Raw genomic sequence first — 23325 nt, forward strand, 5'->3', positions numbered from 1 at the left:
TGGCCTATTTGGCGTCTGGTCGGCTCTCCGGGTCGTAGCCATTTCTTGCCAGGCCCTCCCTGTCACAAGGATGAAGGAGCGCTCTGGGGTCCCTTTTATAAGGTTACTGATCCCAGTCATGAGGGCCACATCCTCAAGACCTAATCACCTCCCAAAGGCCTCCCTCCTAATGCCATGACGTTGGGGGTTAGCATTTCAACTTGGGAATTTAGGGTAACACGTTCGGTCCATACCAAATCTCTTGAGAGGAATTTGCAGCCATCAACCCTACATCTCTTCATGTTTAAGCTTGTAACTAGAGATATTTAGGTTAAGGATATTCTTAAATGAGTATGGTAAAAATCCTAAATTCAGGAAATTTAATGTTGATACACTGCTGTTATCTAATATACACATCCATACTCCTGTCTTGACACTTGTCTCAACTGTTATTAACAGTTTTTTAAATTCATGTTAATTCTTTAAATACTTTATAAATAGGAAAATCAGTCTTTTAAGATAGCAGATTTTCCAGTTCACCTTCAGCTGGACTGTCTGCTTTTTAAAAAAATTCAGTCTACCATCTCTCTAGCCCCATCTGTGTATATTGAAAAGAATGTACCAGAGGAACCAGGCCGGGGGGTGGGGGGGAGCAGTTCCAAATTTAGAGTTTCGAGTGTCTCAGCTACAGTGGCAGCTACATTTGAATTCACTCATTCCCATGGTGACTGTATTGGAGACACCGTCATCCAGCATATTTATTTTAGTGTCTGTTCAAGAACTGGTCTTCCACCTAATACCTTAGCTTAACCTAGACTGACCGTAGAGTGAGAGCATCGCACAGTCTCCATGACTGACCTGTATCCTCTCCCTTTCCCACTCTCCACTACCTTCCCCTTTCAAACTAAAGGAAGAAGAGTTCACAGCAGCTGAAACAATGAACAGTGACACCAGAAGTGCTCAGAAGCCACCATCGGGCCTGTTGTCAGAAGGTGCCATTTCTGACGCCGACTGGGATGATGGCCTTGATGAGACTGACTTTGTGGAAGCTACTGAAGATGCTGAACTCGCCGAAGCCGCAGAGAGCGGGCTCCTCGGTTACTGCGGTGGAGAGGAGGACATTCCCGATGAACTCATCGTGCAGGTATTACCAGAGTAGCTCATTAACCGTGGGCTCTTAGGTAACTGGCTGTGATTGGGCCTGACAACGATTTAGTGACCTAAGCCTTATTAAACCTGTTAATGAAAACCAAGTTTTATCACTTTGCTTCTCAATTCCAGTTTTTTACTGAAGTAAGCCAGTTTTCTTCAAAATTAGAAATCTTACTAATTGACCAGAGTTGGTCTATGTTCATATCCGCTTCATTTTGCAGGTCTGTTGATGGGTTAAAACTCTTAATCTTATTTAAAAATTTTTAACTGAAGTGTAATTGACATACAGTATCCTATTCAGGTGTATATCCTGATTCGGCATCTCTATACATTACAAAATGATTCCCGTAACTCTAGTACCATCTGTCCTCACACGAAGTTATTACATATTACTGACTGCATATTCCCTATACTGTATATTACATCCTCATAACTTAATTTATAACTGGAACTTTGTACCTCTTACTCATCTTTACCTATTTTACCCCCCTGAACCGCTCCTCCCTCTGTAACCAATAATTTCTTATATTTTGGAGTCTCTCTTTGGTTTTCTAGATTCCACATATAAGTATAATCATATGGAATTTGTCTTGGACTTATTTCACTCAGCATAATACACTCTAGTTCCATCCATGTGGTTACAAATGCCAGGTTTTTATTCTTTTTTACAGCTGAGAAATATTCCTGTGTGTTTGTATAATACTCCTCATTTTCTTTATTCGTTATCAGAGGACATTGAGGCTGCTTCTGTATCTTGGCTGCTTCAAGGAATAATAATGCTTCAATAAACATAGGTATGATACATTCCTTTGAATTACTGTGTTCATTTTCTTCAGATAAATACCCAGAGGAAGTGAAGTCACGGGCTCGTACGGTGTTTCTAAGTTTTTGAGGAGCCACTGAGCTGTTTTCCGTGATGGCTGCAGCAACTTACAGTGCAATCTAATAGCAATTGGATGGGTGTGAGGTGTGACACTTTTTTTTCTTTTTAAGATTTATTTGAGAGAGAAAAGAGGGAGAGCATGCACATGAGTGGGGCGGAGGGCCAGAGGGAGAGGGAGAAACAGACTCCCTGCTGAGCAGGGCTCGATCCCAGGACTCTGGGATCATGACCTGAGCTGAAGGCAGACACATAACCCACTGAGCCACCCAGGCGCCCCTTCATTATGGTTTTGATTGGCGTTTCTCTGGTGACTAGTGGTCCTGAGCCATCTTTTCATACATCTTTTGTCTGTGTTTATCTACTTTGGAAAAATGTCTATTCAAGTTTTCTTTGCCCACTTAAAAAAATTTTTTATATTGTGTAAGTTTTTATATATTGTTGATATTAACCTCTTATTGAATGTATGATTTACAGATATCTTTTCCCTTTCCATAGGTTGCCTTTTCATTTCGTTGTTTACTGTGCTGAAGCATTTTAAGTTTGATATAATCCCATTTGTTTACTTCAGCTTTTATTGCCCTTGCTAAAGAGATTGGTCCTCTTAAAAAAAAAAAAATGCATATATATGGGCAGGGGTAAGGGCTGAGGGAGAGGGAGAGAGAATTCAAGCAGACTCCATGCCCAGCATGGAGCTCAACATGGAGCTTACGCTCACGGCACTGTGATTTTGTGATGTCTTTGTCTGGTGTTGGTTATCAGTTATGCTGGCCTTGTAAAATGAATTTGGAAGCATTCTTTCCTCTTCAGTATTTTGGAATAATTTGAGAATAGATACTACCTCTTCTTTAAATGTTTGGTACAATTTACCTGTCAAACCACCTGCTCTTGGACTTTTGTTTTTTAGTTGTTAAATGACTGATTCCATTTCATTACTCATAGTCTATTCAGATTTTCTATTAGTGATTCAGTCTTAGGCTGTATATTTGTATTTATTATCCATATCTATGTATAATGTATCCATTTCTTCTAGGTTGACCATTTTGATAATGTATAACTGTTCACAGTAATCTCATGGTTGTTTGAATTTCTGTGGTGTCAGCCATTTCTGACTTTATTGGTGCCCTTCTTTTTCTTAATGAATCTGGCTAGAGATTTACCAATTTTATCTTTTCAAAGAACCAGCTTTTAGTTTCATGATATTTTCTTTTTTTTTTTTTATTCTCCACTTAATTAATTCCTTCCTTCTGCTAACTTTGGGCTTTGTTCGATCTTCTTTTCCTAGCTCCTTTAGGCATAAAGATTTTTTTATTTGGGACTTTTCTTGCTTCTTGAGGTAAGCCTATGTCACTATGAACTTCCCTCTGAGAACTGTTGTTGCGGTGTCCCCTAGAGTCTGGAAAGTTGTTTCCATTTTCTCTCTCAGTATTTTTCAGTTTCATCTTTGGTTTCTTCATTGACCCATTGGTTGTTCAATAGTGTGCTGCTGCTTTTCCATGTTTGTATTTTTTCCAGTTTGCCTGAATTTGAGACATGTGCTCTTTCTTGGAGAATACTCCATGTGCCCTTGAAATGAATGTATATTCTATAGTTTGGGGATGGAATGGTCTGTATATGTTAAGTCCCTCTGGTTTAATGTGTTGTTTAAGGTCAAGTTTCCCTTATTGATTTTCTGTCTGGATGACGCTGATTTAGTGGGGATATTAAAGTCCCATATTATTATTATATTGTTAATTTCTCCCCTTATGTCTGTTAGTATCTGCTTTGTGTGTAGGTGTTCCTGTGTTGGGTACATAGATACTTACTAATGTTCTATCCTCTTCTTGTATTGACCCCTGACCATAATGTAATGCTCTTCTCTGTCCTTTGTTAGTCTTTGTTTTAAAGTCTAAGCATGGCTACTCCAGCTTTTTTTTCCATCCCATTTGCATGGAGTATCTTTCCCCTTTCTTCACGGTGTCTAGTCTGAAGTCTATCTATGTTGTAGGCAGCATATAGATGCGTCAGTTTTTTAAATCCATTTAGCTACTCTGTCATATGATTGGAGCATATCAAAATGCCATTTTGTTAACCATTTTCTGGTTGCTTTTGTTGTTCTCTGTACCTTTCTTCTCTTGGTCTCTTCCCTTGTGGTTTGATGGGTTTTCTTTAGTGTTTGGGTTCCTTTACTTTGTCTATTTTAGGGTTTTGGTTATCACGAGGTTCATATGTACTGACCTATGTAACAGTCTATTTTAAAATGATAGTCCCTTCTAGTCCTTGGTGGGCTAGCCTGGGCCCCGGCAGTCCCAGAGTCCTCTCTGCTGGAGATGGGGTGCCGGGGCCTGACGGCTGCAGTGAGCCCAGGCCAGAGGGTCCTGGTGTGCTCGGCACCAACACCGCTCTGTGGCATGGCTGGAGCTGGGGTGCACACGGGTTGGGGAGTGGTCAGTGCTGGGGGGACAGCTGGGCCTCTCTCGCCCTGCAGCTGCCATGGCCTAGAGGCCCGGGACTCAAGGGGCCAGGCCTAGAGGAGTGGTTAGGGGGCCCAGACCCTGCTCCAGCCAGGCTCTCAGGCGGAGGGGTAAATGAACAACAGTGCTCCTCAGCCTCTTGAGCCCCAGAGGGTTCCAGCAGTTCCCTACAGCGTGGTGGATGTTCTAAGGTTAGTGCACAGGTTTCCTTCACTTACAAGTCTCTCTGTCCTTCAAACTGATGTTTTGTTTTGGGGGCGGGGGGCTGGCGACTCATGGGCCAGCGCTTCAGGGCTGGGGTTCCCACTGTCACCCCGTGTCCGCCTCTTACCTTTCTCTCTCCACGGGGCCGGGTCGGGCTCCAGGCGTCAGTGAGCAGCGGTTCGTCAGGCCTCGGTGTTGTTCAGGAGGAACTGCTCCGTGGGTGTCTGGACATGCGGTGAGTTCGGGGTCCTTCCATCCAGTCTTGGAACTCCTCCCTCTGCCACTTCCGGCTAGAGCTCTTCTAGGTCAGAGTCTGATTGGCTGGTGTCTGGAATCTGGCCTCTAAAAGCACTTATACACTCAAACTTGCCACTTCACATGGTCATTCAAACCAAATGACTATGGACAAAGTAATCCTAAATTTTGGTGACAAGTCAGCCCGAACAAGTAGACATTTCACTTCTCAAAGAATTTTTATTTACAAAAGTATAGTATCAGAAAGGAACAGGCAAGCGCAGGGGACTAGTCTTTACAGAGTCACATTTCAGTAGATTGGTCACCTTTCTGGTCAAGGAGCTTCTCTAATTGATGGTTGATATTTTGTAGGTGGTTTTCAGCTCCCAGAAGGGTTCTCGCTTTGACTAACAGAGCTGGAAGGCTGGACGAATCATACTGTTGAAGGAAAATTGTATTTTGATTAACATGCCTAAAAAATTTCTTTAACCCTATCTGTTATATAGCTCAATGCTAAATGGAGCTTTTCATAAACTTTCATTTTTTAAATTAGGATCATTTTTAAAAATTGGTTTAATCGTTTTCCTTAGGGCACAATTAAAAAGGTGACAAAGAAACTGCTCTAGAAAGCTTAGGCTTATCTCCTCCCAGATGACCAGTTGGTTCCAAGAACTGTGGCATTTAAATTATTTAAAACAAAATCATTCCTCATACAGATCGAGACTTGGTTTGGGCAAGTCTGCCGACTTCATGCCTATTTTAAACCCAGAAAGCTGTAAGGCAGATTAACTTTTACTGGAAGAACTAATGGAAGGTGAAAACCAGGCCCATCTAAGTTCACGAGGAAAAATGTATGGGGAGGACTAAAGACAAAATTAGAATACAAACCCAACATAAAATAGAAATCAAAACCCAACTCATGACTTTGAAATAACAAAGCCAAGCTTCATGTCATAAACTAGATCCAGGGATGACGGGCTATCTTCCCCCTACAGAATTTGCTCATACTTAGGATAACTGTTTAATTTCATTTTTTCAAGGTGTTTTCTTTAGTAATGAAAAGAACAGCTTTGCGTGGAAAAGGTGTGCAACTGTGACTTCCCATCCACATAATTCTTTCTAGACTATACCCTACCCTAGTACTATGAACTTCAAAGAGATATTTGAGAGCCTACTGTATTCAAGCTGCCATGGGACATGCGCTCTCAGGGAGGCGTGAGGGGTAGGACTAACATTTGGGGTTAGAGTTCTGGTTTAGGAAAGAAGACAGATTCCCAAATGCCTACTTTCCACAAAGGAAGAGAGATACTACAAGAGAGCACAGAAGGCCTGCGGGCATGCGAAGGACACGTTAGAAAGACTAGTGTATTCTGAGCAAAGTCAAGTCCTCAAGTCTCTGTTTCCACCAAAGTTATGTTCAAATTTAAGCAGCGCTATGATCATCTCCAAGTGAGTAACCAAATCCCCAACTCAAGCAAACTGTAGACTAGTGGGTACTGTCACAGAGAACATTAAAAGCATTCTACTTTCAGATCTAATATACAAACTGAAGCCTTTTAAATCAGTGTAAAAACTTAAAATTGAACTTAGAAGTGAAGAATACAAGTATGATCATAAGATATATATTTACATTTTATATAAAATTATATTTGGATTTTTTTCCCTGTAATTTAAATTTCTATTGATCTGAGCTGGTTCTTGTAACAGCAGCAACATCTGCAGCAAAAATCCAGAAGCAACAAGTTTTATAAAAATAACATACGCCTTTCCCTACTCTAGGTCCCTTTCATGTTTCCCGACTTCTAAAATTAGACCTACCATGCATGGGGGATGATGGCTTATGTTCAGCCATTTCTCTTTAATAAAATCAGCATTTCTAGATTGTTCTCTATTCCTCTAGCCTGAAGTAGCCAAAGAGGTGATGATCACAGTGATGCTGTTTGGGTGACTGTAATGCACCCCCATTTCCCTCTCCCCCAAGCTCCTGTAGACGTACTCCACTGTGCAGGTGCCCTGATCTTCTGAATCACAGTGAAAAATAAAAATTGAAGTTACCGTTTCTTTTCCATGAGGTTCTTTTTCTTGAATATCTGAGTAATCTTGATGAAGCTGTCTTAGGTTAGATAAGAAACATGCTGCATTCCTTAGGGAAGATTTTCTCTCCTTGAGTTCGTCATATTTGACTTGTAGTTGTTTCAGCTGTGGTTCTAACCTGCAACGACGACGAAACCGTTTCCCCCAAATGAATGCCTACGGTCAAGTGGAATAGCCAAGGGGGTAGGAGGCTGAGTGCCAGGTCACTGAGGCAGGACCACGCAGGGGAGGGGGGGGAACTAGGTCTTTAAAGAACCTTCAGTTCTGAAATTATGTGTGACAGGGTCTAGGTTTCAATTTAAAATATAGACAAAACCCTGAAATACGATACACAGTGAGTAATTGGAAATGAAAACCACAGAAGAAGATGCCTTGTACATCCCACAACCCATCCGGTCACTTTGAGGGAGCTGTGGTTTACTCCTCCTGGCCTCAGCTAGGGGCTCGGTGCTACAGGGCAACAGCGAAAGCGCAGACCAAAGGCCTTCCCTCTGCCCGTCTGCCAAGGTCCAGTACAACCCGTGGAAAAATTATCCGAGTGCCTGGATGAAAAATGCAAGGGTAAACTACTTTTAACTACTTTCTTTCTGTGTCTTAGTTTCTTACCTGTAAAATAAAAAGGGATGGCTTGAATTTAATGACAAAAAAAGGTATAGGCTACCAATTTTTTATTCTCTTAAAGACAAAAAGCAGCTGTCCTCTAATACAATTTTTAGAAGAGTCCTTTTAACAGTTGTGTCTGTTGAACAAATGCAGCATTATGGAAAGACAAGGGCTGTGGTCACGGGCACAGGGCTGGCATTCAGTCTGCGACAGGAGATCCTGGCCCCCCCACTTCCTCGGGCGGGACTGTGGGTAGGTACTTTTCCCCCAGGCCAGAGCCTTTCCACCTGTCAAGTCAGAATAACCAGACACTGCATTTTTCTTTCTAGGCCTTTTCAAGATATACTTTTCAATGTCTAGAATTATATCTAAAAAAGGAACCAAGAGGCTGGTCTTTAACTAAAATGTCTTTTTCGGGTGCCTGGGTGGCTCAGTGGGTTAAGCCTCTGCCTTCAGCTCAGGTCATGATCTCAGGGTCCTGGGATCGAGTCCCACATCGGGCTCTCTGCTCAGCGGAGAGCCTGCTTCCTCCTCTATCTCTCTCTCTGCCTGCCTCTCTGCCTACTTGTGATCTCTCTCTGTGAAATAAATAAATAAAATCTTTAAAAAAAAATAATAATAAAATAAATAAATAAATAAATAAAATGTCTTTTTCTTATTAAACAGACATCATAACCCATCTCCCAGGATTATGGGGATAACAAGCAAATATCTGAAGCCTTCAGGCCAGTGCCCAGCGCACCCAGGAAGTTTGTTCAAATGTGGTTTTCTTTAGGCCTGAGCCCCTGGAAACTTTTCCCCAGTCTGGCACCAGGCCCAGGCGGGACAGGGGAGCCAATGCGCTGGACCCTCTCCCAAACCTCTCTGGCATTCCTGTCTCAAACTCGGCACTGGAATTACAGGTGTTCTTTTCTGATCATGCCACTCTCTCACCCTGTTTTGCAACACTCTTCGGAGCACAGAGCAGACATGACTGCTGCTGCTGCTTCTGCTCTCGGACCCCTTCAGCCAGTCGTCCTGGCCGCACGGAAGGCCGCCTCAGCCCTGCGTGCAGGCGACCCCACCGCGGGGTCCCAGGGTCCTAGACCCCGCACACGGGGGCATGTTCACATCACACGAGCACCACGCCAACGATCACATTAACGAGAACCGGTAACACACACGGCACCGGCTGAACGGCAGTCACCGCGAAGCACTCTGCATGTTTAGTCATTTAACCCTCCCAGCGCCCTGGGAGGGGTGGGTATCGTGCTCCTTTACTGAAGAGGAACTGAGGCCCTGGGAAGGTCAGCAGCCTGACCCAAGGGGGCACAGCCGGTAAGTAGCTGAGCCTGGGTTTGAACCGGGTATCCAGTCTCAGAGTCTGCACACTAAATCTCTACTTGGGCTGCCTCGTGGGCCGGGGTCAGATCTGACCGCGGAGAGATCCGTGCCGAACTCTCTTTTGCCAAAAGCTCCAGCTCTGCAGCACGACCGCCTTCACTGAGCTTCCAGACACCAAGAACACCTGGGATCGCAGGACAATACAGACCTCAGCGGTGGGGCCCCCCCCACCCCCACTGTACTGTAATCACATCCCTTCAGGTAAGTTCTTCGAGGAGCTTAGATAAGACATTATCTTACCGAAGCAGTTCGTCCTGGAGTTCAAGCAAACGCTGCCTTTTCTTTTCAATATCTGAAATAATCTAAAGCAAGACAATAATTTGTTAAAATAACTCCCTAAATGTTCCAGCACTGCTAGCGACCCCGTACCAGGTGTTGGAGATGGAGTGGGAAAGAGACCACAGGGGCATTTACTCCAGGACAACGCTAAAGGGGAAGCAGGGGCCAGACCTTTCAGACCCCACGAGCCATCCAGTAAGGAGTTGGGATTTTATGTAGATACACCAGGAAAATGCTGATGCAGGAGACTGCCCTAATCCAATCTGTGTTTTAAAGAGATTATTTATATATTACAGATTATTATTTCAGCCGTCCCTTTTAGGGACTGTTCCACGGCTGGACACTCGGACTGTTCCCTTGCAAGCAATGCAGAGCTGAGCAGCAGGACAATGAAACTGAAGGAGAAAAACCCAGCAAAGGTCTAAATCGTGGAAACAAAAATATATGCGTTTCAACTCCATTTCTATTATAAATGTGAAGGGGGAGCCACTCTTCCAATCCTGGATTCATGTAAGCGCAGAGCTCAGAGGTCATCTGGTCCACACATACACCAATGGGCAAGTAAGGCCCGGGGTTCCTTGACTTGTTTCCCCTCACATATCCTCGTGGTACAGAGTTTCTAAGAAGGTGGGACAACACTGAAGTAGAAGAACCAGGACAAGAAATGAGGTCGCTGAACCTTTAACACAGTATTCTTCCCAGGCTGTCCCTTGACTTGAGACTGGAACAGTTCTTTATGCTAAAAGGTTTTATTCTTTGACAGCCACAAAAGCAATAAATATATATTACTTAATAATTAGTTACAGTTAATACCGTGGAAGTCGTTATTTGGGCCTTGATAGCTGCCTTAGGCTGGTTGGGATCCCCATCCCTTTGCATGCATTAATAGTACACAACCACAAGACCAACCAGACAAAAGCCTGACTTAAAAAAAAAAAAAAAAAAAAAAAAACTTCGACAAAGCAAAGGTCCTGAAAGCCAGAGTCAAGGGCTTTACTTAGCTCTGCATGGCTCAGTGGCCCATGTGACTGTCTGCATCTAATCATACACACGTGACTTACCTTCGTGTTCTTCCTTTTCAGAGTTTTTGACATCTGGACTTCTTTAAGCTGCACAAAAGAAAAAAATATTTGTGTGCATTTTCCAAAATTAAAATGTTTATTAACTTACGATCTATTGCATTTAGTTTAAAAACAACCTGTGAAACAGGAACAGTTCTAATGAGCTCTTTACCACGTCACCAGCACATGAGATCTTTTCTAGGATAACCGTCCGCTGCCGCAGGAGGAGCGTACAAATGGAGACTGACAAATTTATGTCAACAAACTTACCGTTTTGATGAGTTCTTCTTTCATATTAGAATGAAATTTTTTGATGGCTTCCTTAAAAATTTTAGATTCTACTTTTTGTCTATAGCAGGGAAAAAAAAAGATCAGACTAGGTATTATATAAAGGACTTTGAAAGGTGTGTTTCATTTTCTTAGCACATCAACAAACCACAATTAGACATACACCATTTTGAAGATCTAAAACGGGATGGCTAGAGATATTTCTCAGGCTTAAAAAAAAAAAACTAAAGGTGTGCCTGGGTGGCTAAGTCGGTTAAGTGTCTGCCTTAGGCTCAGGTCATGATCCTGAGGTCTTTGGATCAAGCCCAGTGGTGGGTTCCCTGCTCAGCATGGAGTATACCACTCCCTCTCCCTCTGCCCCTTCTACACCCCCACCTTCCCAGCTCATGCTGTCTCTCTCAAATAAATAAAATCTTTAAAAAAAAAAAAAAAAAAAAAACCAAAACACTACAAACAGCCTCAACAAAAGAGAAGGAACAGGAAATATTTTTCCCTAAGCCTTCGAGTATGTGGTTAGCTTCACTCCCTGATAACTGGCTATGTCCACAGGTGAAGGCAAGTGACGTAGAAAGGTGTACAGCCAGTCCCCGTCCTTTCCTGGCACTGGATCTAATGAGCGGCAGACTTCAGCCCCTCCCTGCCTGCCAACAACTAGAGGAATAATTGTGTGACACATCTGGACTGCCCAAAAAGTAAGTAGGGAGAAGCCAGCTGTGTCAGGACTGACACAGCTGAACGTCCAGTTCTTCAAAACCATGCAGAGCTAACCCTAACAAACTGGTTCTGGTCCCCGTCGTCAGAGGAGGGCCCAAGGCTCCCAGTCTGGCATGCTCACGGCTGCATGACAGATCCCCACCGTGCAGCAGTGGCAGCCATCTTCCAGGACAGCCGCGAACCCCCTACTCTGCCTCAGCCCTGTAGGGTACAAGAAAGGGTCCTTTGAATCGAAAGTAATAAATATTCTGTATAAATGACAGGTAATTAGAAAATGGTTTCTCTCTTGGGGGAGATCCATGAGAAAGAAAAGATACTCAGGAGAAGGGGGCTAAGCGAAGCATGACACAAGAGAAGGCCTGTACTTACGAATACAGATCTTTGTAAAAGGTCTCATTAAAAAAGAGTGTTAGAAGTGTGTGTCTAGTGACATCAGCAAGATAGTAGAATAGAAAGCCCCAGGCCAGATTCCCCACATAGGGATACCAATTTAACAACTATACACAGCCCAAAAGGCCTTGTGAGAATCCCAGAAACCAATCAAGTTGCAGGCAAGTTCAAAGTCAGGAACAATCCTACTGAAACAGGTAAGAAAAGTGGCTTCATATCAACTTGGACAGCCCACCTCCCAAGCCAGCACAACTTGGTTCGATTGAGAAGCTCCGTGCGTGGTAAAGAAAAGAATGGAATGTAGGTCCAAGGTTCTGGCTTTTCAGGGGGCTGCCCAAGGGCCTCCCTTCCATCATTTCCAATCCAGAATGCTAACGGAAGCAGCATACTTGGGAATGCCTGGCTGCCATGGAGAAGAGAGCTCAGCGGCTGCTGTAGTAAGAGAAGCAGCAATGCCACTCACTGGATAGCAGGACAAAGGGCCCAGCTCACACCTTCTCCCTTGGCAGGGAAAGAGAAGAGAAGAAGGTTATCCAACATTTGGAATGGTTTCTGTGTCACCTGAAGTAGAGCAGCGGTGGGAACTGAAATAGTTTGGATGCCTCTGGTGGGAGAAACCACAAAGGAGCTCAGCACCTTGTTGCAGCATGACAGAACCTACAGTACCACAGAGAGACACCAGAGGGAGCTCTAGTCTTCAGAGATTACAAATCCCTAAAAAAGAAGCAAACCTCTCTAGTTGGAAAATTGCATGCACAAGCCCAAAGAAGACACATCCCCAGAAAGGATTAAGGGACCACCCAGGCTGACTGGCAAAGGCCTTCCCCTGTGCAAATCCAGTATGTAAAGACTGGGAGGGGTGGCTGCTTTTTATATGTACAAAACACTGCAAAAAATAACAAGGCACTAGAAGAAACAAAACATAACCCAATCAAGTGGGGGGAAAATCCTGAGAAATGGACTTTAAATAAAGAAATGGAAACCTATGAATTAGCAAATTCATAACAAATACATAACATTCATAAGCAAATTCATAACTCAAAAATCGTAATCTTAATGAAGCTCAATGTGCTATAAGAAAACATGAATAAAATACATCAGGAAAATGATGCATAAACAAAATGAGAATATCAACAAAGAAAACTTATAAAAAGAATCAAATTCTGGAGCTGAATAATACAATGACAATTGAAAAAGTCACTAGATGGGTTCACAGTAGATTTGATCAAGCAGAGGAAAGAAATGGCATTTGAAAACTATCAAGTCATTTGAAACTATCAAGGCGGAAGAACAAAAAGAAGGATGAAGTGGAGAATTTTTGAGATTTATGGGAACCATTCAATACACCATTATGTGTGTTACAAGTAACCCCGAAAAGGAGGAACAGAAAGGAGCAGAGAACATGTTTGAAGAAATGCTCCAAAATTCCCAAATCTGAGGATGGAAATGGACACCCAAATTCAGAAAGCTCAAAAGACCTCAGCTAAGAGGAACCCAAAGAGGCCCACACTGACACACATGATATGCAAATTGTCAAAATTCAAAGGCAAAAATAGAATCCTGAAGGTAGCAAGAGAAAAGCAAATTGTCATGTACAAAGGAACTCCCATAACATTGTCAGTGGATTTCTCAGCAGAGACATTATAGGACAGAGGATGGGATGATGTGTACAAAGCACTGAAAGAAAAAAGTGCCAACCAAGAATACTATACCTGGCAGAATTATCCTACAGAAATCAAGGAGAAATAAAGACTTTCCCAGATAAGCAAAGGCTGGGTTCATGATCACTAGACCTGCCTTATAAGAATTACTAAAGGGAGTCCTTCAAGTTGAAAAAAAAAAAAGGACAAGAGACAATAACACAAAAGTATATGAAAATATAAAGGTCTCTGGTAAAGGTAAATATACAGATGGATATAGACCCCATAAAACTGTGATAGTGATGCACAGATCACTTTTAATACTGATAGAGAATTTAAAAGATAAAAGCATAAAAAACTATGAAACTGTGTCTAATGGTAAAACAACAAAAAGGTGAAATCTGTGCTATCAATAACAAAGTGTTATTTATCCCCATATAGCGAGGGAGGGAGACATAAAGAGCTTTTGTAGGTGACTGAGGTTATCATTTTGAAGCAGACTGCTATTAAAATCATTTATGTCACCCCCAATGTAAGCACACACATTTATACACAAAATCTACAGAAGCACAAAAGAACAATGAATCAAGACATGTCACTACCAAAAAAAAAAAACCCCCACAAAGGAAGGTGAGGAGGAAAAGAAGAACCAAACAACTATAAGACTTAGAGAAAATAGAATTCAGTAGTAAGTCTGTCATTATCAGGAATTCCCCAAAAGAAATCAAGTGGCTGACTAGATTTTAAAAAGGAAAAAAAAAAAAAGATCCAACTGCATGCTGTCTACAAGAGACTCACTTTTTAGTTAGGTAAGGAAATACACAGGCTAAAGGCAAAAAAGATACTCCATCAAATGGTAACCAAAAGACAGCAGTGGTGACCATACTTACATTGGACAAAATAGACAAAGTCAAAAATAGTCACAAAAGAAGAATATTATGTAATGAAAAAAGGGTCAGTTCACCAGGAAAATATAAAAGTTATATGTGTACCCAACACTGGAACAATTCAACAATTCTGAATTAACAGAACTGAAGGGGGAAATAGGCAGTAACACAGGAATAGTACGTGATTTCAATACTTCACTTTCAACAATACATCAAGCAGATGGAAGATCAATAAACAGGAGATTTGAACAAAACTATAAACCAAATGGATCTAAATCACCTACATAGAACATTCCATCCAATAACAGAATCCACATTCTTCTGACATGCACACAGAACATTCTCCAAGACAGATCATATGTTAGGTGTCAAAATAAGTCTTAACCAATTTAATTCACCTGAAATCATAGTGTCTTATGGGACCACAGTGGAACAAAACCAGAAATCAACAGCAAAAGGAAACCCAGAAAACTCACAAATAGGTGGAAATTAAACAATACATTCTTGAACTACCAATTGTTCAAACAGTAACAAGGTAAATTAGAAAATATCTTGGAACAAATGAGAACAAAAACAATGCACCAACACTTATGGGATGCAGCAAAAGCAGTATGAAGAAGCTGATACCAATAAACACCTACATTAAAAAGAAGAAATACTTCAAATCAACAACCTAACTTTACACCTCAAGGAACTAGAAAAAGATCAAAGTTAGCACTAGCATAATGAAGAACAGTAAAAATTAGAGCAGAAATAAATAAAATGTAAAACAGGAAAAAGAATTAACCTAATAGTTTTTTGAAGAGATCAACAGAACGGACCAATCCTTAGATAGACTAAGAAAAAAAAGACTCAGAAAATGAAAGAGCAGGCATTACAACTGATGCCACAGAAGTAAAAAGCCTCATAAGAGACTGCTGTGAACAATTACAAGCCCACAAACTGGGTAACCTTGAAGAAATGCAGAAATTCTAAGAACATAAAACCTGCTAAGATTGAATCAGGAAGAAATAAAAAATATGTTCAAACATGGCTGGTAAAGGAGACTGGATCACTAATCAAAAACCTCCTATCTAAGACCCCCAAACCAGGTGGCTTCACTAGAGAATTAATTCTACCAAATATCTGAAGAAGAATTAACAATCCCTCTCAAACTCTTACAAGAAATTTAAGTCGGGGAAGGAAACACTTCCAAACTTATTTTATGAGCCTGGCATTACCCTGATACCAAAATCAGACAAAGATACTAAAAGAAAAAATGAAAAACCAATATCCTTATTAATGCAAAACTCCCCAACAAAATACTTGTAAAGGGAATTCAACAACACATTTAAATGATTATACATCATGAAGTGGATTTCTGGAATGCAAGGATAGTTCAACATAATACAATCCAACATACAATAACAGAACAGAAGGACAAAAGCCATATGAGCATCTCAATTGATAGAGAAAAAACACCTGACAAAATCCAACACCCTTTCATAATAAAAACTCTCAACAAACTATGAATAGAAGGAAATTACATCAATATGAAGGCCATACATGAAAAGGCTATAGCTAACATCATACTCAGTGGTGAAAGTTAAAAGCTATTGCCCTCAGACCAGGAACAAAGTGGGGATGCCTCACTTCCCATTACTATTCAACACAGTACTGGGAATATTAGCCAAAGCAATTAGGTAAGAAAAAGAACTAAATGGTATCCAATTGGAAAAGAAGTAAAATTACCTCTGTCACAGAGGACATGATTTTATATGTAGAAAATCCTGAAGATCACATACACACACAAAAACTGTTAGAATAAACAAATTCAGCAAGATTGCAGGATACAAAAATGAACATACAGAAAACAGTTGCATTTCTATATACTAACAATGAACAATCCAAAAAGGTAATTAGGAAAACAATCCCATTTACAATAGCATCAAAAAGAACAAAATACTTAGAAATAAATTTAACCAAGGAGGTAAAATATTTATACACTGAAAACTATAAAAACATTGTTGAAAGAAATTGGGGATACAAATAAAAGGAAAAACATCCCATGTTCATGGACTGGAAGCCTTAATACTATTAAAATGTTCATACTACCCAAAGCAATCTATAGATTCAATATAGTAACTACTAAATTTTCAATGGCTTTTTTGCAGAAACAGAAAATAAAAATTCTAAACTTCATATGGAATCTGAAAGGACACCAAATAGTCAAAACAATCTTGAGAAAGCAAACCAAGTACTTAACACTACTGAATTGTATACTTAAAAATGGTTAAGATGGTAAATTTTATGGTACATAAATGCACATTTAAATAAAAATAAATTTAAAAGTAAAAATTCACAATTAAAAAGTTCATCAGCTCTACCTTTAAAAAAGGTATTTCTAATATAAATATGAAATCATGACTTTAAGATGGTAAAAACATATAAAAAATTAGGAAAACTGGTTAGATCTTTCTGCATATGGCTTACAATGATGATAAATTTAGTAGACTATACCAACTGAAATGGTGGTGGTCTACATATGATAGTCAGACACAACTTTTTCAAATTCTAGTACCTTAAAAATCTGGTCACTTCCCTACAAATAACTAATTGAATCAGTTACAAAATAGCCTATGTTTGTACTGTCTGCATTTCATGGCCTATTTCCCTAATTATATATATACACTGATAAATTGCTTACAATCTGTAAACTTAGCAAATTATTCAGGTGTGAGTTCCAGATATAGGGTATTAAAAACAGTACACCCTCAAATATTTAACTTGATTTTGAATAAAACTTTTCATGTGGTTGAGAATACTTTAGGTTAAGAAAATAAAACAACACCAGTGATTCTACCAGAATCATGCACTATGACAAAAACACAAAGGTATGTGTATAAGACTGATGAATCACGGACCTGTACCCCTGAAACAAATAATACATTATATTTACTCAAGGAAAAAAAAAAAAAAAGTCCATGAAGTGCCTGGCTGGCTCAGTCACTAGTGTATGCAACTCTTGATCTCAGGGTCATGAGTTCAAGTCCCACACTGGGCATGGAGCCTATTTTTTTAAAAAAAGGCTAACAAAAATACTATAGCTCTTCTAAATCACTTCGCACATCAAGAACACTATGCTAAAGGGCAAGATATTGCCATTTTGCTAAAATATCAGAAATCTATAAGTCTTTTCTTCCTTTGAAGAGATTTATGAGTGGGAAAAGAGTGACACAGTCAAGAGATGGTCTTTAGTAAGAGACCTTTACCAATTTTAACCGGACACTGGCTTTAGAGCATACAGTACCAAAGAGAACATACACTACGGAAGAATAAAACAGACAATTCCCACAAAGACGCTAAGTTAGCGTGACAGGCTAGCTCCTTTCCCCAAGACCAACCCCAGAAGAACCAAAGAGGGAAAACTCCCTCAAAATGGGGAAAGCTGTGAAAAACCCTGAGGTGAGAGGAAGAGGTATTTAGAATGGGTGAACCGGTGAGAGGGACAGGGGCTGTGGCCCAGGACCAGAAGGGAGATGTCGAGGTTGGCCTCTGCTTCTTCCCCAGCATGATTCGCACAAGCTGTGCCGAAGAGCCGCAGCCAACGTCTGTCTCTGTCCCTGTGCCTTTGAGAGTAAAACCCGGGCTGCGCCTACGGGGCCTGGAAAGCAACGTGGAGACTACCTGAGAGCGGTTATCTCCTCCCCCTTCCCCTGCCAAACCCCCAGGGCTGTAGAGTGATAATCTAAGGATTATAGCAGCTTCTAATACTACTTATAGCTGGAGGGCCAAGCTTAAGCCTGGACCTGACAGGTTACCAGGTGGGGTAAGTGAGGCTTTCCTCCCTAGGCCTTAGCCAGCCCCCTCCCTGGCACTCCTGGGAATGGACAGGAATCACGGCTTGATCTTCCCTTATATACACTGTCTGTGTGACAGAAAAGCTGACAGACGGAGGTACATAAGCTCACCGGCTAGAGTAACAGAGGAACACAGCTATATTAAAGAGAAAACAAATTATTAGATCAGAAATTCTAAGAGCAGCAGGTATTTCAAAGTAGATGACCCAGTATTTTGAAATTAGCCTAATAAATATTCTACAGATGATAGTAGCAACCTATAACATGACATAAAGGGAACCAAATAGAAATGTTAGACGGAAAGTCATATGGCTACATTACAGGACTGGGTAGATGGGATATATGGCATTTTGGAAATACCAGAGAAATAGCAAGTTAGCAAAGTTCTTGTTTCTAGACTGAGGAAATCTCGAAAAACAAAGCAGAGGACAAGGATATAGCATTAGAGAGAACAAAAATTATTTTTAATTTTGGAGTAAAAAAGAACTACCTTAGACTGGAAAAGTGAGACACAACAGAGTGAAATTAAAGAATATCATACACAAAATATTCTAAAAGCTTAGAGAGAAATAGCAGATCACATATAAACAAGACTGACAGACACCAAATTTTCCAAATCAACACTAGATGCAAAAGAAGACAAAGGAATAGTGACTTGAAAGTATTTAAGGAAATGATTTGGAACCTAGAATACTATATTCAGCTAAACTGTCTTTCAAATTCAATGTCATGACCAAAATAATCTAAAGGGTTTAGAAATTTTACAGCACAAAGAGCCATACTCAAAAGTGTTGGGATAAACACTTAAATAAGAAAAGAGACATTACCAAAGGTTGTCATAAGAAATGTATGAAATAAAGGTGAGCAAATAAATACCTTAATAAGGTTTGCTGCTGTCTTAAAAAAAGAGAAGAGAAAACAATGTATCTTACCCCAGAATTTAAAATCTCTGGGGTAGGGGAATGGGAGAGGTGACCAAGAGTTAAGAGAGCTTGCCAGAGTTCTAATCTTACTAGTGGAGAGTTACAAATTCTATTTTTTTAAAAAAAGTTATAACTAAAAACATCAAAGGAGAACCAAAAAAACTAAAAACAATATATCAACACATTCTTCCAAATATATTGATAATTATATGTAAATGGATTGAAGTCAAGAAAGATGGACACATTGGATTTAAACTTTACAAATTTTTTTTAAGATTCATTTGAGAGAGAGTGCACGCAAGTGCACGTGTGAAAGAGAGAAGGAGCAGTGGGGAAGGGGCAGAGGGAGAGAAGAAGCAGGTTCCCCACTGAGCAGGTAGCCCAATGACCCTGAGATCATGACCTGAGCCAAAAGCAGACGCTTAACTGACTGAGCCACCCAGATACCCCTAAACTTTACTCTTATTAAAAGAAGTTTTAAAGTCAGAAAAAGGCTGGAAATAAAAGGAAGTAAAAAGAATGTAAGTTCTAGAAATCTTAGCAAAAGAAATCTAGTGACACAATACTGGTATCAGATAAAACAGATTTTAAGACCAAAAAAAGCATTTTTAGGAATGGAGAGGGTACTACCGAAGGATAAAATGTTCAGACTACAAGACAGAGCAATTTTAAACGTGATGTCCTAACAGAATAGTCTCTAAATATATTCAGCATAAACTGATAAAAGAATCAGGAAAAACAATACCGATTCGACATAGATCCAATAATTAGATTCCCCACAGATTATGTGCTAGGCCATAAAGCAAGCCTCAAAATTACAAAAAAATATCACCAGTCTCTCAAATTTGATCACATGTTTTAAGACACAAGGTTAATATAAAAATATAAATTAAGAAGTCACATATTTGGACATACCAAAACATACTACTAAATAATTCACAGGAGTAAAGAAAAAATTATAATGGAAATGTAAAAATTCATCAACTAGGTGATGAAAACACATCAGAAGCCATGGGATGAGCTAAGTGATGCTTCAAGGAACGTTCACTGGGCTCGTATATCACATCAGAAGACTTACTCATACTCCAGGATGGTCTTCTCAAAGGCAGACAAAACGACATCAAACTCCGAGATGTCACTGGCTTTCTTTCCTTTCAGACACCAAATAGGTTCAGAGTCGGAACGATCTGGAATATTAAGAGAAGTCCATTTAACATACTGAACATACTGTGGCTCTAGGCCCAGGGTTCTGAAAGCCTACAACAAGAGCTGTCCCACCAAATTGCCAAAAAGAGCTATGGTTGGAGAGGCACGTGGGAAGAGCCGGCTCACTTCCTAAGCCAGTGCAAGCTCAAATACCGCCCCTCCAAGGTCACTCACTGCCCTCTCCTTGGTCCTCCCATTTCTACCAAAAAAGCCTAACGCACTGCTGACTCAGAACTCCCTGCTCTACCTTTACTTGGTCCGCTGCCACCCAACACCACTGGTCACAGAGCTCTTCTTTGTTAATTACAGTTTCGTAATTTTAATCTATAAATAGATCACTTCTGGAACACACAGAGATTCCTCACTGCGCTGATCTGGTTTTAGTAATGTGGGCGAAAGGTCAAGCACCCAGTAAAATTGGGTTGTACGATACTTAATGATAAGATATGATCCCATCTGGGATAAGAATAAGATCCCATCTGGGGTGGGCAGTTGAGGTAAAAGGATTGAAGAGTATACACCAAAAAGCAGGGGGGCTCTTTTTGGATGATGGGATTGTAGGTGATTTTATCTTCCTTTCTACACTTTCCAAATTTTCTAAACATATATGACTTATCTTTTAAAAGAAATGAAGGAGAGAAAATGCTTTATTTTCCTCCCATTTTTCAATAAATTTTTACTTGTATCAATAAAAATGCAGAACAATGCAGATGAATCTCAAAGAAGTTACGCCAAGTGAAAAAAAAAAAAAAGAACCTTATTCAGAAGGGCGAAACCACGTTATGTGTTCAGCATGGTTTCAACACTGTGATGAAAAATTGAGGTGATAAAGCAGGTGTAACAGTAAAATCTAACACTATAAATACATATTGTAAGAGTCCTTCAACTTTGGTGTAGGTTGAAAATTTTCATGACAGATGTTGGAAAAAAATCAGTTACTACAAATACACATGTTTTTAGCTTTTTAAAGTGCAATTTTATATACTTACAATTTACTACTTTAACAAACAAAGTTTTTAAAATAAAATTCTTGCATGCTTGATAAAGGTATAAAACACTACTCTGTACCTGAGTCTCTGGCTTCACTGCTTGATTTCTTCCTTCTGCCACAAAACACCTTTTTCTGAGTTTTCTACAAAAAAAAAAAAAAAAATTGCAAAGATGTTTATTTAAGAAAAGTTTTCCTTCTCTTAAAACGTTAAGTATTCTGAGCACGGTATTATCAAACACTTAATTCTGGCTGTTACTCTCATTTAGTTCTAAATTATTTTTTTATTAACATATAATGTATTATTTGCCCCACGTACAGGTCTGTGAATCGTTAGGCTCACACATTTCACAGCACTTACCGTAGCACATACCCTCCCCAATGTCCATCACCCAGCCACCCAGCCCTCCCATGCAACCCCCCAGCAACCCTCCTCATTTAGTTCTAAATTATTATGTATACAATCTAATACAGAGAGACACTGAAAAATTAAATGGTCTCAAAAAGTAAATAAAGCTTCCAGTTGGCTTTTAACTATGGTTGCCTTGCAGACGCCTGGGTGGCTCAGTTGGTTAGGCGTCTGCCTTGGGCTCAGGTCATGATCCTGGGGTCCTGGGATCCAGTCCTGCATCAGGCTCCCTGCTCAGCAAGGAGTCTGCTTCTCCCTCTGCCTCCCCCCATCCTCTGGTTTGTACTCTCTCAAATAAATAAAAATTTAAAAAAACAAAACAAAACAAAACAAAAAAACTAAAAAGGCTTTTTAGGCAGCACTATAATTCAACAGGATTGAGAAACACTACCCTGAGGGGTGCCTGGGTGGCTCAGTGGGTTAAAGCCTCTGCCTTCGGCTCAGGTCATGATCTCAGGGTCCTGGGATCGAGCCCCGCATCAGGCTCTCTGCTCAACAGGGAGCCTGCTTCCTCCCCTCTCTCTCTGCCTGCCTCTCTGCCTACTTGTGATCTCTCTCTGTCAATTAAATAAATAAAATCTTTAAAAAAAAAAAAAAAGAAAGAAAGAAACACTACCCTGAGTAAGGCCTACCCTAGACCCACCCTAACAAACCCTAAAACCAATCTCAGACCAGATTCACTAGAAAGACAGAGCCTGGAGGTTGTAAACAGAATTCAACAATGACCCCCCCCCAGGGATTTGTAGAACTCCCTCCCCTTATGTGTGGGTGGCTGCTGTGAATAAGATGGGACGCTCGTTCTTTCTCTTAGGTCACCGTATAGAAGACCCCGCTGTAGCTGACTCGAGAGATTCTTTGGCTTTGAAGATGTTAGCTGCCATGTTAGGGCCACGAGACCAAGACCTAACAGTGACCCCCCAGCTTCAACCAGAGAGAACACAAGGACCTCAGGTCTGCAAAGGCAACCAACTAAATTCTACCAACAATCTGAATGATCTGATGTGAGGACCAGGAGTCTCACATGAGATTTCTGTCCTACCCAGCACCTTGATTTCAGACTCATAGAACCCTGAGTGGAGAATCTGGCTAAGGTGGCCTGGACCTGTGACCTACAGAAATTGTGAGTCATAACTGTGTGTTGTTTTAAGTCACAAAGTTTGTGGTAATTTATCATGCAACAATTTATCAAGCAGAGGTTGAGTCGCAGAGAGTTTGAGCTGCTTGGAAAATATGTTAGGCGTTCCACAAATTGACCCTAACAAAAGATAAAACCAAGCTTGTAGAAGTTAAAGATGATCAGCCAATAAACAGGCTACCAATTAGAATAAAAAGTCAACATTCCTAAGACGACAGAATTCAGAGTCTCAACAACCTGTCAACAATATCCAATACACAATCCGAAAGTACTAAATTAAAAATGTTATACAAAAAATGTGACCCACAGTCAAAACAAAACAAAAATACTCAAGAGAAATGAACACCAAGTCAGCCCAGAGCAAAGACATTAAAGCAGATGTCACAGATATGTCCCAAAGAAGTAAAAGGAAATGGTGGTCTAAATGACTACAAAAACCCAGGATACCTTAGCAGAGAAACTATATTTAGAAAACAAAACTAAATGGAAATTCTAGAACCAAAGAGCACAGAACTGAGGAGTCACTGGGTCGTGTTTCAGTTTCCCGTGGCTGCTATAGTTACAACTTGATGGCTTCAAACAGA

General features: G+C 40.5%; 2 protein-coding genes across 11 annotated transcripts in view; one reads left to right on the forward strand and one right to left on the reverse strand.

The window, feature by feature from the left end:
- The window catches only part of LOC111144427 (primase and DNA directed polymerase), a 67198-nt gene extending 57993 nt beyond the window's left edge, over window positions 1–9205 (forward strand). For 5 of the 9 annotated variants that reach the window (XR_002640394.1, XR_002640398.1, XR_002640399.1 and 2 more), the window contains 3 exons: window positions 890–1123; window positions 1968–2098; window positions 8266–9205. Coding sequence is in view for 3 of the 9 variants with exons in the window: in XM_022498723.1 (XP_022354431.1) it covers window positions 890–1123; window positions 1968–1988 (255 nt within the window). In the remaining 6 variants the exon portion in view is untranslated. Of the gene's footprint in view, window positions 1–889; window positions 1686–1967; window positions 2119–8265 lie in introns of those variants that run through there. The other 4 variants (XM_022498724.1, XM_022498725.1, XR_002640397.1 and 1 more) reach the window with 3 other exon arrangements.
- LOC111144429 (centromere protein U) overlaps window positions 3359–23325 on the reverse strand; it is a 35540-nt gene continuing 15573 nt past the window's right edge. For both annotated transcript variants that reach the window (XM_022498727.1, XM_022498726.1), the window contains 7 exons: window positions 21278–21341; window positions 20082–20190; window positions 10593–10671; window positions 10323–10370; window positions 9223–9284; window positions 6958–7114; window positions 3359–5340 (listed from right to left, as the gene is read on the reverse strand). In XM_022498727.1, the coding sequence (XP_022354435.1) occupies window positions 5206–5340; window positions 6958–7114; window positions 9223–9284; window positions 10323–10370; window positions 10593–10671; window positions 20082–20190; window positions 21278–21341 (654 nt within the window). In that variant the 3' untranslated portion in view covers window positions 3359–5205. The remainder of the gene's footprint in view (window positions 5341–6957; window positions 7115–9222; window positions 9285–10322; window positions 10371–10592; window positions 10672–20081; window positions 20191–21277; window positions 21342–23325) is intronic.

This window comes from Enhydra lutris, unplaced genomic scaffold (genome assembly GCF_002288905.1).
Source record: "Enhydra lutris kenyoni isolate GAN:26980312 unplaced genomic scaffold, ASM228890v2 scaffoldscaffold11, whole genome shotgun sequence".
NCBI lineage: Eukaryota > Metazoa > Chordata > Mammalia > Carnivora > Mustelidae > Enhydra > Enhydra lutris.